Genomic DNA, 17,749 nt, shown 5'->3' on the forward strand with positions numbered 1-17,749 from the left:
AAAAAAAAAAAAAAAAAAACTTTAAAAATAATTAATATCCAGTCAACAATTTTTTAGGCATGATTTGGTGGCGTCCTGGTCAGAAAATGTATGCTACATTGGATAGATGTAGGATGAGAAGACTTCTTGTGATTATTGAATTAGGTGATCTGAATGTTTAATGTCTTCCATGCATTATTTTCCCCACTTTCCATTGTAGAAAATTTATTTACGCAACACAAAAATATTAGAAATGAAACAGATAAATATTGATTGTGGGTAAAGGAATTAAACATAATATATGAAGTTTTGGTCCATTAATTATCCTCTTGCCAAAGAAAACTCATACACATTTGTCCACATTTTATATCTGATTAAATAGAAAAAAATATTTTAATCACTTATTGTGTTATAGTAGACACCAATAAATTCGAAAAATAAATAAACATAGATATGTACAATATAGAGAGATTTAATGAGGTTCACACACTGATATGATGTGCTACGTCTTCAGCGAAGAAAAAGATATTTACTATTTAGAAGAGAAATTACACCCTAATAGTGGCGAGAAAACTCACCTTGAAACTCTAGCTCGAAAAACCTCCCAAATTACAACTACTTGCTCAATAAGATAATAATACATTATATACTCCTTTAAGTCACGGGTCGATCCATCAAGTCGAACTGTACTCCTTTACTTCCATCACAGATCTCAGAAAAAATCTCATTCAAATTAACATCAAATATATTGTAGTGAATCATTTTTTAAAACGAGTCAAGAATTCGAGACAAGCTTAACATATTTTTATCAAGCTAATAACGCACACAGAAGGAAATCAATAGGCTCCTTCCATGGCATTTTCATTGGAGATATACCTTGCATTTAAAAAAAGCCATCAGAGGAGAAAAACAATATGAAAATAATAATAATAATAATAATAATAATAATAATAATAATAATAATAATAATAATAATAAAAGATGTTTTCTTATTATTCAAACCCAGTCAGCCTCACTAGCCAAAAAGCTATCACTTGAAGCAACTTGTGGGCCTTTTTTTTTCTCCGCACAATTACTTAATCAGATGGAGAACCCAGAATTGACTGACATCCTATACGCGTTACATGCCGGCTGTGTTTTTGCCACATTTCTGCCTTCCTCTCATATTTGAAACCTTATAAAAGGCAGCCTTCATTAGCCTCCTCAACCATCAGCGAACCATCTCCCTTGTGTTATTCTTTTATCTCACCAGGTTTATTGTGCTTTCAATTCATCTCTTTCCCTCCTTACCACACCATGTCTGAAGAGAAGCAACACCACCACTTCTTTCACCGCAACAAGGCGGAAAACCCTGTGGAAGAATTGACCGCCGAAGATTATGAGAAAAAAGAGAAACAACACAAGCACTTGGAGCAACTCGGTGGGCTAGGTGCCATAGCTGCTGGTGCTTATGCTCTGGTAAATTCTAACTCGTCTATTACCTTTATCATAGCTTGACATTTTCTTTTAATTGTTGTTTGTCTTATTCTCAAAAAATTCTTTAAAGGTAAAAAATGTTTTCAAAAATAATTTAACAATTAATGACATATTATTATGTTATTATGAAAAAGTGTCCTTGTCATTCATATTTGTTTACCAATTTTCTTTTTTCATTCATATTTTTCGAGTACATATGTGAAATGATAATATCTACTTTCATTGAAAAAAAACTTATATGTTATATAAAGGATCGAGTTTTCCTACGCTCATCCAAGGCGCTTGATGTGGGAGGGTAAAGATCGCTCCTGCATGGGCGAGGTCTCCTCTATTTGATCTAATTAGAGGTTACCATGTGGCTCAGGAAAACTTGATCCTATAATAAAAAGGACAAAAAAATAAGATTACAAATTATTTGATACCTCGAAATATGTCGTAATAAAATCCCTATATATGACGAAGACGTTGGGCTACAAAAATAGAGTAGGCTAATAATTAAGGATTAAGATGTGAGTTTATGCTTTGTGATCGAGTCAAGGACTGATAGTCTATTTAACAATTCTCACAGCATGAGAAGCACCAGGCTAAGAAAGACCCCGAGAATTCTCACAGCCACAAGATCAGAGAGGAGATTGCAGCAGCGGTTGCAGTGGGAGCTGGTGGATTTGCCTTCCATGAACACCATCAGAAGAAAGAATCTAAGAAAGAAGGAGAGTCGGCTCACGGGAATTGAAGAACACCACATGTGCTCTGAAAGTCATTTCTCTAGTTTTCTTCCCCCCCACCCCCTTTATTTTCTTTTATATTATTGGTGTCCTGAGGGCGAGATATGTATCTTGATCACTTGAAATTAGTCAAAGCACATCTCTCTGTCGCTTTCTTATAATAAAGGTATCTTAACTGCAACCTTTTTTTCTTGGGGTGAAGGTGTCTGTTGTTTATTTGTTTATAAATGAAATGTATGAAAATTATACCAAAAATACTGTATGCATGATTGATTTTAAGTTGATCCTGTGAGAGATCATAACCATTGAATATAGAAATCTTCCCTTAAATAATTATCTTCTAATATCTGATCGTTACAATAATCTAATAACATCTCATGTGGGAGAGGCTGAAGCTAGGTGATATGGTTTTGCTGGAAAATGCCATTAAAATGGGTTGTTATGGTGGAAATGAAAACGCTTGGACACTTTCATATATCCCGTTCGTTTATATTTACCATTGAGCTGTGCTAGCGTGATTGATGAAGGAGCAAAATATCTCAATGTAAAATGTTTTGTATTCTGTTGTAGTTTAGTCAAGGCCTCAAGGGAGTATTGGTGCAGGTCTCTCAACAAAATGGGGAGTTGCAAAGGGGGCAAGAAGCCATCCTACGTAACTGAGGTGTATGGGGCATAACCCCTGCTTGAATTTTTTATTTTAAAACTCGTTTACAGAGGGTAATTTTGTACTTTTTGGTATTAGAGTTTTTTTATTATATATTTATAGCGAGGTTCTCTCTCTGTAAGAAATCTGAGAGAGGTGTGGAGACGAGCTTTGTAATCCTATTTTCCATTGATAGTGATGATGCAGGAATCTCATCTCACCAAGGGTGTAGGTAATCTTACTGAACCTCGTAAATCTATATTTATTGTTTATTCTTGTTTATTCAGTCTTTATTGCAATGTTTTATAGTTATCTTTCTATAAAATATTAGGTCGGTCTCTCTCTCTCTCTCTCTCTCTCTCTCTCTCTCTCTTGTGGAGAATGAAAACTTTTACATGGTGGAAGCTCCACATTTCATGTGGAGTCGGGCGGTAATTTTTTCTTTTAATCCATAATTCATTCGAAGTGGACTCCTGGCCTCCTGGTTCCAAAGATTCAATGTCATTTCTAAACAGAAAATTGATTTTTTTTGCATCTGAATGGCTGATGTGGCCATTCTAATAATTCTCATTAGCAAATTTCGTAGCACATGTTAACGACAAATCAGCCATTCTAATAATTTTGATTAGTAAATTTCGTAGCACATCTTAACCATAATCTAATGTTTGAAATTGGATTAATGTGATAAATAAATTAAGCCACCGGCCTCATTAGTTTCTTATTTATTTGTCACATGTTTTGCCAGTCGATGATTTTCTTCTTATTTATTAAGGCCAAATGTCTACCACCCTTGTTCATAATATAAAATGAACAAAAAATAAAAAATAAAATACTAACTACCTAAAAGCACAAATTCTTTTACAAAAAGCTTTTAAAGTACTTATTTGTTTTTTTATTTGGTTGAAAAATATTCAATTTTAACTCGACAACCCTTTTTTTTTTTTTTGGTGAAAAATCCTATTAATCAATTGTATATTGTTGCATACAATTGATTAATAGGATTAGACTAGCTTATTGTAATCACTAAACTAGATGAACTGAATAGTAAAAAAAAATGAATAATTTCGTTTACATGACCTCGTAGATATGTGATATAATGGATAGGTATAGTATTAAAATGACTTACTGAATTAGAGAATCAAAATACTTAAATATAGGAATAATTTCATTTCATGCCAAGCCATGATAAGAGTATCATAAGAGTGTAATTCTGAATCACATGGTAGGATGATTGATGTAGCAATTCTAACCAATGCTAGATAAGTCTAGGTTTGAATTAGTCACTTATCAAATTTCAAACTCAGATTCCATCAAACACTTTCCCTTGTAGTAAAAAATGACTTATCTAATAATGCGCCATCCGTGTATATCCATGTGTCTTCTTATAGAAAGTTCTATTTTGACACTTAGCAACGTCCATTTGTGTTGACTTGTAGATAGAGATTTTGGGATCAATGCAATAATAAAATGTGTGCCTCATCCGATATTCCACATTCCACATACAAGATATTTGGACCATTCAAATAAGTTAATATCTCCTCCTAACACAATCTAGAAAAAATCAATTTATTTGATTTTAATTTGATATCACTCTCATTTTCGTTATTATATTCTTATATTCTTACTGGTAGCTGTAATTTTCTGTAAAAAATTATAAAATATATTGAGAATCAATTATTTTCATAGGAGAACATAGGCAACATGAATTTAAAAACATGTATTATGATTCTTTGGAGATACCTAAATGAGTTGAGATGTATAAAAAACCATCGCCATTGTCTAAAAGCTCCGGTAGAATAGAAGTAACCGTAAGATATCCATTCGTACTAAAGGAAAAAAAAAAAAGAGACAGAAAAAGACCTACAAAATACCGGTGGTTACATGGGGACGTTACATGGGCAACACTTCTTAAATATTTAAACCTTAATTAAGATGACACATGGCATATATTTAGAGCCGTGTAGAGAGCCTTATATTGCGTTACCAGAGGAAACGATTTTTAGTTTGGTTGTCTAAATCAGAGAAAAGATTGGCCTCTTGTGAAAAAAAAATTTTTTTTTGGTGAATCTTGTTGTAATAAAAAAATGGTGAAGAAAAATTAGAATGATTTTAAAAGATGGTATTCTGATATGGTCCATATCAGTTTATGGGGGTTGATCCCATATTAGTTTTTTATGGGAATTGAATCAATTGATGTGGATTGATATGATCTTGGGTCCTTTCACTTTGTAAACCGATTTATGGGGTTGAGTTCTTTTAAGACTGTATCAGTGGTATCAGAGCAGTCGATCCTCAGCATAATCAATGCGTGGAAAGAGCGACCTAATGCCAAAGTGAGAGCCACTAGGAAAGGACTACTTGTCATCAAGAAAAAACCCTGGAGCAAAGTAAGAGCCGCTTAGAAAGGGTTACTTGATCCAGAGTGAGTCGTTATGAACATCAGATTCATAGGCGTGGTGGTATATTACAATCCCATATCAGCTTATAGGGGTTGATCTCACATCGATTTTCTATGAAAATTGATATGAGATAATATGATCTTAAGTCCCCTCACTTTGTAAACCGATTTATGGGATTGAGTTCTTCCATGACCATATCATATTCCCTATGCATATTGGTATAGATCGACACCAATCAACATACCGATCAAGATAATATTTTCTAAAATAAAGTTACTTTCTTTTTCCCTAACTTTGATTTTTACAAGATTTTTTTTTTTTTTTTTAAAATCCAACTTCGATTGGATTGAAGTCGCTTTGTACTAATAGTGAAGAGAAAAAATCCTCTCCACAAGTAATCGATATCAACATATTGCACACACGAGCATTTTTGACATTGTAAATAGGTGGTGAGGATACAAGACTACTCTCATGTGGTCAAATCATCAGGTGGGACGAGATCGGATGAAGACAATTTCATTCCCTTATTTAATTAAATTATATCCCTTTTGACATATCCATCATCCAATCAAGGATTATCTAATGTTTTAATTCGAAAGTGTAATTAGTTGGGTGAGAAATTAAGCTTGAAGGAGTCATAGCCTCAACCATTTTCTAGGTCTAACTCTATTAATTCTAACCTTCCAACCTAACATTCCAAGTTTCTACCATAAAAAAAAAAAAAAAAAAACCTAACATTCCAAATTGGCAAGTGTTTGCTTCTAATCAAATTAAGCCCTTCGTATAGATTTCAACCTGCATTTGCTCAGTGTCTGAGACCCTTCACTGTAGTCATCGGAACCAAATGAATATAAACTATATAGAAAGAAATAATAGATATGGGAAGAGAAAGGGTTTGAGGATGCAACACTTGGGGCAGGTTGCATGGCTCCAAAAAGTGGAATTCAATTGGTCGATTTGGTTGTGATTGATCTTGATTCTGTTCATTTTGGAATAACCAATTCAAAGGATTTTAGGATCTGGAAGGACCATTTTGATCACAATTCCAACTTTCAAATCTTTGGGAGGTTAAATGTCTAAGAGCTAAATCAATCTGATTAGTTGCAGTAGGCGTAACTAACGCACATCTTTTGTCAAATGCTTCCCACCGGCCCCCCTCCCCCACCTTTTTTTCTAAGAGAGTTTTTTAATGAAAAAATTTATTTGTTTCTTGATTAATATAAAAAAGTTCTTTTAAAGAACTCTGACCTGGTGAAGGGTATTTGATGCTTCACCACTTATTACATAGAATGGTGGTGTATGATTAAATTTTATACAAAAATAAGAAATGGCATCATCTTTGAAATTTTGGGTCAATTTATTTGTTCATTTGGGGTTATAATTTTACTAATGAGATAATAAATTGAACCGGTCGATCAGGACTTAAAACCTCCACATGGTTGGTGAGGAAAGTGTTGTTCTACTTTCCAAAAAAAATTAAATGAAAGTATAAAATCAAAAATTAATTTTTTGGTAATTTGTGATAGGAAAATCATGTTAATAGAAAATATAACACTTTTAATATAGACATAATGATAATTCATTTTCAAATTATTTCTCATTTTATATAAACTTTTAGCCAAAAATTAATACAAAATTAGTCAAAAGCACAACTTAAATTAAATTTAAAAATTTATAAAAAATTTCACGAGAAATTAATACAAAAATATGAAATGGGCATCATCATCTTTGAAATTTTGAGATGGCTCACCATACTTCCACATGGTTAGTGGGGACTGGAGACTACCAGAGGAAAGTGTTACACTTCACTAGGGATAGAGTTGTTTAATTTTCCCTAAAAATAAATTAAAGTCTTATACTAGAAATGTTTTTTTGGGTGATTTTGTAACTGACCCAAGTAGAACCTGTTTACCCAAAAAGGAAACCGGTTTATAAGCCCAAGTATACCCATGTAATGATGGCCGGTGATGAGACTGTCATTGTCTACACCGACCAATTAAACACCCATACTTGGCGCCACGAATACAGTTGAGATCGACTTGAGATTCAACAAGAGATACTGAATTCGGTGACATGTCTTCCACAAATCTAAGAATACTTCTTTAATAACACAATTGAATTAATCTTAATCCATTTATTAGTCTATTCTTATCTAAAAACCTGCAATATTAAAGCTTTTCTGAGTGTGATCATGAAACCCAAATGCATGGGCCATGGAGTGTTTTCCGCGTCCATGACTTTGCAGAAAACTTACTCTAAAACTTTTGTCAACTCTCTTTCAAATCATCGATTGACAGAGAGTGTGATTCCTCTTGTTCAAAGAAACCCTATAAAAACAAATAATTTTCTTATGTTTATACTGTGTAATCTGTATCTGGGGAAGGTAATGAGAGAGAGAGAGAGAGAGAGAGAGAGAGAGAGAGAGAGAGATGCCTCTCTCAAAGGCGAATGTGTCTTGGAGTGGATATCTGGGGTATCATCCTATTGCCGACACTGACCTTTCATGGCCCACCCTAAAGCATCACCGACCGCTATCTCATTCCTCATGGTCTCTTTAATGGACTTTTTATTCAATGTCACCATCAGTGCATCACCCTTTTATTAATGGAAATCAATTCATTATCCTGTTTTGAATTTTGTTACATGGTGATCAAATGGTGAATTGGAAAAAAATTTGCTGCTACCCGGTTATTAGAAAATTTTCTGTTATTCAGATTCTAGCCAAAGAAATAGAATAATTAATTTTTCTTTCGATTTTGAGATTCCATTTCTCTGATTACGAGATGAATAGAAAGAAAATTCTGGTAACATTTGTAACAGCAAAATTTCTTCAAGATGAATTATACTCGCCTCCTATATGATTGCAACTTTTAAGTTAATGGGTCATAGGTACATGAAGACTTTGAAGACTTGAATGGTGTGGTGGGTCATGAGCTTCAAGTTCAATCTTAATTTGAGATTAAAAACTAATTCAATGTGGAAGAAAGTAGGTTTAGATCAATTCAATGGATGCTTAAGTATAAAAAATCATCTCTGAAAGCTTTAAGAAATCGTCAAAGAAATAGAATCCTAAAGGGTAACCTAGGAATAATAAAAACCACCCCATCTAAGATCGTCTAGGGGAGCAACCTGAATCAACAAACTCAAGATTCCATTTATACCTTAGTGGATAATCTCAAATTACCTAAATAATTTGATCAGAAATTTCATGAAATCAACAAATGCGACTCCACTTTCTTGGGTATTTCAAAACTACCTCTCTTTAAGTTGTAGATAAGATCCGTGATCTTCTCCCACGAATAGTGGCCTTAGAGGTGCTGGGCTCCCTTTTGAAACCTTATAAATAGGACTTTCCAAGATCTCACTTAACCATCAAAACAACCACCTTTGCCTAATTATCTTCCTTGACTAGTTTAGTACCACTTTTGATCTGCTAATCAGCTTTTTCTCTTCCAATTAATTTCAACAACCATGGCTGAGGAGAAGCACCACCACCACCTCTTCCACCACCACAAGGAGGAGAAGCCTGTAGAGGAGGCTGTGTATTCTGAGACCACTTACGCCGGCGATGGCTTGGGCGGAGTCTCCGCTGTGGAGACCACCGTGGTTGCCACCTCCACTGTGGATTATGAGAAAGAGGAGAAGCACCACAAGCACAAGGAACACCTCGGTGAGCTAGGTGCTGTCGCTGCTGGTGCTTTTGCTCTGGTAAGATCACTTAGAATTTTGTGTATTACTTCAGGTCTTTCCTTAAATAAACAAAAAAGTATAATAGGGCACAGAGGCTCTTGCCACTGTGGATCTGTGGAGGGTCATAATATACATAATTTTATTCATTTCGCAGATTAGTTGCTTTTGAACTCACATTGTGACTACTAGATCGCAATTGAGCAACCTTACCATTTTATATAATCAATTTGAAAGCTAACAAGTGCTACATTTTTCCTTTTTCCTATCTACAATTCTCAGCACGAGAAGCACCAGTCTAAGAAAGACCCTGAGCATGCTCACAAGCACAAGATTGAGGAGGAGATCGCAGCAGCAGTTGCAGTGGGGAGTGGTGGATATGCCTTCCACGAGCACCATGAGAAGAAAGAGGCCAAGAAAGAAGATGAGGAAGCTCATGGCAAGAAACATCACCATCTCTTCTAAGCTTTTGTCTAGTGATCCTCTACTGTGTCCTTCTTCCCCATCTCTCTCCTAATTTCCTTTCTGTTTGTGTTTCCTTTATTAGATAAATGAGGGTGATATGTTTTCCTTTCTATTTTGTTGGTGGATCTCAGTCACTCAGTTTGGATTTCTCCTACTTGTGTGTGTCTTAAATATTACTAAGTGAGAGTTTTTCTTTTTTTCCCTTTCTTTTATTTCATTTTGTGCAACTGTGTTTCATCTGCTTCTACTTGATTAAGTTAATTAACCCAGTTAGATGATCCTTATCCTAACTAAACCATATAATATAAGATCGATGTGGGGTATCTTCTACCAGTTAATTAATGGATTTTCTCAAAATCCTACCTAACTGTTAAGATCATTTAAGTGACCATATGGAATCATATACTTGGCGGATCATGTAAATATCAGGACCCACATTGTGATCTATTTGATAATTTGATCATAGACAATGATTAAAGTATCAAACAAAAAGTTTATAATAAATTATAAAAATAATAAAGCACCTCATTTCTTGTCTGTCATGTGTTGCTTTTAGGCATGGGAAGGTAAAACTCAATTTTTTCCCATTATCTTAAATCACAAATAACCCTAATTTTTTTCACTTAGAGGCCAAACATGTGATTTGTGAACCAAACTCTCATTATCAAAGATAATGTTTTTACCTTTCCGTTGGGTCAATAATAATAAGAAGGAAGCATGAAAGGAGAACAAACCAAATTTACCCTTTTTTTTTCTTCTGGAAGGTAATTAAGGTTCAAAATTGATAACCGATAAAAGGGACTAGATCTTGGCACAATTATGGTTCAGTTGCTTTATTATGACTTAGTGGTCTTGCATTTGATGAATCGGGAAAGAGTCCTCCACGCACACCCTCCTTAGTGCTGAGATATCCCAACCCAGCCTAGGGATAGGTTGAAATTAGGTGGAATTGAAAGGCAATAGAAAACTCGGCCCATTAACATCCCCTAAAGCAAGGATTTGACTGTATCTTCGATAATAAAATAATAAAGGAAAGAGATGATGAATCGGGTGACCTGCAAAATAATTTTCCTAATAGATCAAGGTTTAGAATTATGTAATTTTCTTTCAGAACTCTTTTTATTTGTGAGAGTTATCTCCTCCTGCTAATGACAATGCTGAAGATGGGAAGAGCTAGACTTGGTGTTTGAGTATCTGATTTTTCCTAAGTTATATCATTATATTATTTTGATTCTTTCTCAATGCTAATGCACTTCCAGCCAAAAAAAAAAAAGCTACTTGCTCCCTTGGAAGAGTCGTTGTGTTTACGGCGTTAATCTACCTAACACCTATACGTGTTGGCATTCAATTGGTAGGTGAAAAGATAAGATAAGAAACGGGAAATTGGAAGTATCGCAACGCTACTTCAAGAAGTTGTTCTTGCCTCTTTCACATTTGCAAAATATCTGTGTGTGTGTTAATCATGGCTTCCATGATCATACAACCGTTGATAGGATGGATTCCCATATATGTAATCGATCCTATCAGAGTTAGGTTTCGGATCTCACGGAACCTTAGGGAGAACATTGAAGAATTAGAAAACACAGCAGCGACGCTAGATGCGAGGAGTAAAGACGAACAAGCACGACTAGAAGAAGCAAAGAGGCGTGAGGGGGTTTTTGCATCAGCAGAGGCAAATCGTTGGTTCACTCAAGTTCATAAAGCTGTATCCGACGCCAGCAACCTAAAAACTGAGTACGAGCAAAGAAGTAGAGGACGATGTCTAAACTGCTTACGCTGTTCAGGTTATAAGCTCAGCAAAAGAGCGTCGAAGCTCAAGCAAAACATCGACAAATTGTATGAAGAGGAACTAAAATCTCGTTGGAGTACTGTGGCTATGCCTCTGGCTTCTACCTCTTCCTCGCAGATAGGGAAAGGTACCTCTACCTCGCAGATAGGGAAAGGGAAGAAGATGGACACCGTTTCCATCGATGGCCAAACAGCAACAGAGAAATTGAAGCGTGAGATCATCGATGCGGTGCTGGACGATAGGTATGTTGTGGTTGGGTTGTACGGTATGGGAGGTATAGGCAAAACAACAATCCTAAGACATGTCTATGAGCATTTTCGATTCATCGATTACTTTGAATTTGTCATTTTCGTTACAGTGTCAGCCACACCAGATTTTGTTGAAATACGAAAACAGATTGCGAATAGCTTGGGCTTCGAAAAATGGGAAGATGATAAAGATTTGAAAAAAGAATTGCCTACCCTTCTTGAAAGAAAGAAATATATGTTCATTGTAGACGATCTGTGGCAGCCTATTACTGATCTTAGTGAACTCTGCATTTGTGCACCAACGAAGAAGAACGGCTGCAAAATATTAATGGCGTCTCGGTTATTACCGGTGGTTACAAGGTTTGTTATCCGCTTTGCTAGGAGAGATTCTCTTCACACGATTCGAGTGAACAGCCTACCACCAGATGAAGCTTGGAATCTTTTTGTCCAAAAAGTTGGTGAGGCTATTACTTCTAAACCAGCAATAGAACCCATTGCCAAGGAGGTTCTTAGAAAGTGTGGTGGATTGCCACTTGCTATCATTGTTGTTGGTGGTACAATGTCAACACGAGAAACAGAGGGAGAATGGAAAGATGCTGTACGTGAATTGGAGCATCAAGCTTCAAGTCTTGAAGGAATAGAAGAAGAGGTATTTCCAATACTCATGTTTAGTTTTGAAAAATTGGAACCTGTTGAACAATCTCTCTTCTTGTATTGCTGTCTATTTCCCGAGGATTTCATCTTTGACAAAACATTATTATATGAGTTTGCCATTGGTGAAGAAACTATGTGTGATGAAATGCATAAGCTTGGAGATTTGAGAAATAAAGTTGATGTTCTGATTGGAAAGCTTCGAAATTCATCTATGCTTGAGGATGCTGGCGAAGGAGATGTTAAATTGCACGATGTGTTGCGTGAATTGGGTTTGTGGATCACGTCTTCTACTTCTAGTTCTACAACAAATAAGTATGGGTACTACTACAAATTCATTGCGAAGGCAGGTGCTAGAATAACTGAGGCACCCAATCCCTCAGAATGGAACAAAGCTACTAAGATTTCATTGATTATGAATAATGGGATAGAATCTGTACTCAAATTGCCTGATCAATGTCCTCTACTGCATACATTACTCCTCCGAAAATGTACTAATATTAAGATCCCCCAAGTTCACTTCTTGGAGCAGATGCCTGCACTTCGGATACTTGATTTGCGCGACACTGGGATAACAAATTTGCCATCTTCAATATCTCATCTTGTGAATCTTCGTTTGTTGTGCTTGAATCGTTGTGCCAATCTACAAAAATTGCCACCTGAAATCGGAATGCTGATTCAGCTCATATGGTTAGATTTGAGTTGTTGCGAGGGGCTAAGAAAACTACCAGCGGAGATGAAAAAGTTGAAAAACTTAAGGCGTCTGGACATCTCATTGACTTCCCAGCTTGAGAGGATGCCACATGGGGTATTTTCTGGATTGCATAAGCTAGAAGAGTTGGATGCTGAGCAAAGCTTGTTAATGTTGTACACTGATAGTGTAATGGAATTGTCTAAATTGACTCCTCGCTTGACCTCTATTAGGATTCCAAGGGCCAAAATAAGAAATATCACGATCTCCCATTGGTTGAAGCCATTATTATTAGTTAAAGGCATGGCTAGATCTTTACACCTGCAGAATTGTGTTATTGATCCTTCAGCCTTGCCGGACCTTCTTTTGGAAGACTTTCCTGACTTTACAAAGTTCACATTCTGTCAGGGTTTGATACAGGTTCCAAGTTATGGCTGTAGAGAACTAATTGTTCAATGTTGTCCAGATCTCAAGGCATTACTGATCGTAAAGGAATCCAAAAGAGATGCTTTTGAAAGGTTAAATAAGTTAGAATTTGATCGATTAGATCAATTGGAGACAATATGCAATGGGGTTCCACTGCAGCTTAGATGCTTTACTAATCTAAGATATATAGAAATAAAGGGATGCCCCAATCTCAAGGTGCTTTTCACTAATGGTGTAATTCAGTTACTGAAAAAGTTGAAGTCTTTACTTGTATATCGATGTCCTCAATTGATGAACATTATGGTATCAAATTATGAGGACTTGGAAATTGTCGATGGAATGATCAATGCATTTCCAAGTTTGGAAGAAATGTTATTATTTGAGCTACCAGAATTGACAGCCATATGCCAGCTTAATTTGAAGTGGTCGCGTCAATTTAGAAGGAAAATTCATCTTTGTCCTAAGTTGAGGAGGACCGGCCATCTAGAATGGGAAGATGATAAACACTCTTATGAAAATATGTGGGTAAGATTTTTTTTTTTTAGAAGCTTGGAATAATCACTAATTATTTAAAATTTATTTAATTGTTTTTCATTTTTATCATAACTAGTAAAGTCTCTAGTCTAGTTTAATATTAGATGTTGCTTATTTGCTTAGATCTTTCCTTGGCTAATCAATTGTTTAGGGATTCTTGCTTGGTTACTAAGTTTTTGAGTGTCTATTTTGAAAACCTGGTATTATATATATATATATATATATATTTATATTTATGGGAAAAGGCTGGGAATGCTAGCAGGTTACAACATTTTGGGCTGGCTCCAACTTAGGATATAAACCTAACATTGCAAGCCCAGACTTTGGGCCTCAAATATGCAGGTCTTAGCTAGCTAGATGTTTACTAATTTAGTTTGATTCACAAGATGTATTTTTTGGATTTGAAATGTGTGGGTGCCAATTGTATCATGAAGTAAAATTCCACCACTTCTTCTAGAAAACATTTTTTTTTTTTTTAAGTAAATCCTATGAAATGATTTTAGAGACATAATATTTCAATAAAAAGTAATTTCTTATGAAATTTTTGCTAGCACAATCCTTTTATTGTATACATTCTTATCTTGTCTTTTTTTGCTTAAGATCAGCAAGAATATATGAAAAATGATGAAAAAATCAAGGCCGAAGCCATACAAAATTGAGAAATAAAGACGAAAACAAAACTCAACTCCTTAATCCACCTTCGGCATTGCCATCAGCAAAAAAGGAAGCCAAAACTATAATAAGGACATCAGTCCTCATAAACCATGGCTAATCAAAACCAAAACCTCGGTTTCCACTCATGAATCCACTTTCATTTAGGTTATTTAGTATTCTTGGAAGCAATTTATTACTCAGCTTCCTAACTCCCTCATGTTTTACTTAAAAGTTCAATACATTTATGCAGTTTTGTATATCTTGGTGTAGTTTTATATTAGTGGACACATTACTCCAACTAGTCAATGATAAGATTATATATATACCCATTTTGGTTTGGTTAGTTAAGCCTTTTGGAATATTCTTTTAGGCTCTCTTTGGTATGATTTCTATTTGTATTTATTAATTATTTTTTAGAAATTATTTGTGACAATAAATTATGGACCACAAATAGTAATCGTTTGATTACTATTTATAAAATAGATTATATAATGAGAAAATAGGTTTTAGTTTTCACTTTCAACTTTGAGCTTCGAGCGAGAGAAATGATAGGATTTGAGGTTTTTTATTGGAAAAGTATAAACCATACTGAAGTTACCTATTTACCATTGATTTTGAGTAGTTTAGCACATGTGCTCATTTAAGGTAGCAAAAATCAACATAAATGATTTGTGATTTATTATAATTTATTATAAATAGAAATAAGTACTATAAATTATACCAAACATTTGTAAAAATAAAAATAAGTCAAATAAATACAAATATAAATCAAACCAAAGAGGGCCTTAAGGAACCTTTTTTGTTTATTTCATGGAAGATTTGAGTATGCTAGTTTTACAGAAGAAACTTAGCTATCTAAGTAATAATCAAATTCCAGAACAAAATTGAGCATGCTAGCTAGGTGGATCAAGTGCATACAAAGTTGCAAAAGAATGCAAAGCTACCATTAACCTCCACTAACCTCTCGAGCATTTTGGTAATTTTGTTTCCAACTTTGAGTGCACTTTCAACCCATATTACATACACGATTTGGATTGAAACTTAACCACCTTCAAGGGTATGACGTTAAGTCATACATAAGGGTAGTTTGGCTATTTAGATAATAGTAAACTGCTAACATCACTGCGTGATGATTTTATTCTAACAGAATAGATTTATTAGATATTTTCTAATTATAGAGTTCAATGTACGCAGGAAAGAGAAAGAGAAAGAGAAAGAGTAAAAAGAGAAGAGGAAGAAAAGAATGAGAAAGAAGAAGAAGATGAAGGGGAGGAGGAGGAGGGGGGTGAAATTCAACTTGGGGGCTAGGACATATTATGACTCCTGATATCCTCCAACGATATTTTGGTAATTTTGTTTCTAACTTTGAGTGCACCTTCAACCCCTCATTACGTACACAGTTTGGGTTGAAACAACTATTGAAATGTATGCACAATACTTAAAATGTGTCTGTCATGTATTACTCCTCTTTTCTAATCGATCACATATTCAATTTCATGGAGAGGAATTAGTTTCATGAAATATGAACCTCTCTATATCCCATTCCCTACATTAAGTTATTTGTTTTATTTTAATATTAAAATTTGAGAGAAAACGCTACCTGGTCATGAGGCTCTCACACCAGTGCAGGGCCAATGGGAGCATGGACCCAAGCATCCAATAAGGGGGTAGGATGATTATTTCACCACCCCTGTGTCTATGCATAGGAGCACATGACCCGGCGGCATTCTTTTCTCCTTAAAATTTAATAAAATCTCTTTGCGATCTTGTGAAACTTATATTGAATCTTTTCTTCTATTTTGAACAGGTAAAGATATGGTGTCATAGAGATTATGGAAAAGAAAATTAGGTATGCATGTGAAGATAGGTATTCACATGCATACCTAATATAGCTCTTTGAGACATGAAGTAATAACAAGGTCTGGTTTGGGTAGGAGTGGTGGCATCAGGTAGCCCAGCCTAACAAAGTTCTTTGAAGAGCACTAATATAAAAATCTTTAAATGCTGTACTAACTAGTTCTTTTATTTTTTCCATATCCCAATAACAACATACAAGATCAGGTCTTCTCATTCACCATATCAGCAGAGTTCTGAGATAGCTCTACCCAACCAAACCTTTCCAGGAAGATGGAATGAAGGTGTGCTTCTACAGGAAAGAGGCCTAGACTTTGTTCCAGAAACTGGGTGTCTCCCCATTGTTGTGCTTGGTGCCTCGGGTGACCTTGCCAAGAAGATGACATTATTCCTGGCACTTCCAATCTTTTCTGGCAGGTTTGTTGAAGATACTTTCTGATTTACATCGTTTGGATGGTTTCAAATGGACTGAGTAAGACAATCAAATCTTTGTCATTCGTTAGATCTGCCTAAATGCCACAATATTTCATAATTTGATTGCATTTGGGCCATAAAGAATCAAGTATGGTTTAATTCAATACATTAAATAACAATTCTGTATTCTTAAGGTAGAGTTCACAACATATTCTTAGATTTATGTCCTTTGAGTGGGAGAAATCTACAAAAAGTAGAAAGTTTATTGTTATGTGATAAATTTAAAATTTGATCTGTGGAAGTCACTGATGAGCTATCTAACGCTTGGGTTTAAGAAAAAGAAAGAGCTTTATTAGTTAGGGTCCCCTGTAGTTGAATAAGAACTCCTTGTGTCTTTATTTACTTATTTATTTATTTTTTATAGGTAAAAAAAGGATGCTTCATGGTAGTGATCATAGCCTCCATGCCAAAGTCTCCATACGACAAGCAGCTCTTCCTCGGGACCAATGAACGACAGTATTATTACTTTGATGATATATTGCTTTGCTTCTTAAAGGAAATTTAGAATCAAGATGTGATCTTTGTGAACCAATTTCCCGACCCCATCAATGAATCAAAATGTATGGATTATAATTGGGTTGCCTCTATTTCTGTTGTCTATAAGTGGTGACCTCAGGATAGACTCTGGAGTGACATCCCCACAAAAATTGAGTAGAAGCTTTACAGCCCTTTCTTTGTGCCAAAAGTTCCTGACTTGAGAAATGGAATTCTATTTCAAAAGTGGGAACACGTGTTTGGTTTCTTGAGATTGAGATTGATTGCAATGAAGGATTATAATAAGTTAGCAGTCCCCTATCTTATTTTTCTTCAGTTTTGAGTGTAGTTCGGATATAATTCAGGCCTAGAATGGAAACATGCAAGTCTAGATTTGTTAGGCAATTGCTCCATAGTTTATTTCTGTTGGCGTATGATGTCTTGTATTCGGTCATAGTTTAATCCAAGAAGTTCTAGTATTACGCCTCGACACGCAAGACGATGATCTCATCAGCCGATTGGTGGGTCGTGGGGGTTGCAAGGGGGCAAGAGGCCCCTTACATAGTGGGGGTGTAGGGGG

The 17,749-nt window shown here is 35.3% G+C and overlaps 3 protein-coding genes across 5 annotated transcripts; all 3 read left to right on the plus strand.

The window, feature by feature from the left end:
• Positions 1 to 1,179: 1,179 nt before the first annotated feature.
• LOC122083241 (abscisic stress-ripening protein 3-like) lies at positions 1,180 to 2,464 on the plus strand. The gene is made up of 2 exons (XM_042650969.1): positions 1,180 to 1,437; positions 2,024 to 2,464. Exons 1-2 carry the CDS (start codon positions 1,276 to 1,278, stop codon positions 2,186 to 2,188), a joined length of 327 nt encoding a protein of 108 aa, XP_042506903.1. The 5' UTR covers positions 1,180 to 1,275; the 3' UTR covers positions 2,189 to 2,464.
• Positions 2,465 to 8,569: 6,105 nt separating this feature from the next.
• On the plus strand, positions 8,570 to 9,586 carry LOC122084434 (abscisic stress-ripening protein 5-like). The gene is made up of 2 exons (XM_042652663.1): positions 8,570 to 8,930; positions 9,192 to 9,586. The coding sequence occupies exons 1-2, from the start codon at positions 8,694 to 8,696 to the stop codon at positions 9,372 to 9,374; spliced, it is 420 nt and encodes a 139-aa protein (XP_042508597.1). The 5' UTR covers positions 8,570 to 8,693; the 3' UTR covers positions 9,375 to 9,586.
• A 135-nt stretch (positions 9,587 to 9,721) lies between these two features.
• On the plus strand, positions 9,722 to 17,601 carry LOC122084433 (probable disease resistance protein At5g63020). Of its 3 annotated transcripts, XM_042652660.1 has the most exons (5): positions 9,722 to 13,704; positions 15,562 to 15,714; positions 16,175 to 16,316; positions 16,429 to 16,638; positions 17,060 to 17,601. In XM_042652660.1, the coding sequence occupies exons 1-2, from the start codon at positions 10,837 to 10,839 to the stop codon at positions 15,673 to 15,675; spliced, it is 2,982 nt and encodes a 993-aa protein (XP_042508594.1). In that variant the 5' UTR covers positions 9,722 to 10,836; the 3' UTR covers positions 15,676 to 15,714; positions 16,175 to 16,316; positions 16,429 to 16,638; positions 17,060 to 17,601. The 3 variants fall into 3 exon arrangements, with proteins under 3 accessions (XP_042508594.1, XP_042508595.1, XP_042508596.1); XM_042652661.1 differs by lacking the exon at positions 15,562 to 15,714 and having other exon boundaries at positions 16,424 to 16,638; XM_042652662.1 differs by lacking the exon at positions 15,562 to 15,714 and having other exon boundaries at positions 16,175 to 16,286.
• The last annotated feature ends 148 nt before the right edge of the window (positions 17,602 to 17,749 follow it).

The sequence above is a fragment of the Macadamia integrifolia genome, chromosome 7, assembly GCF_013358625.1.
Source record: "Macadamia integrifolia cultivar HAES 741 chromosome 7, SCU_Mint_v3, whole genome shotgun sequence".
Taxonomy (NCBI): Eukaryota; Viridiplantae; Streptophyta; class Magnoliopsida; order Proteales; family Proteaceae; genus Macadamia; species Macadamia integrifolia.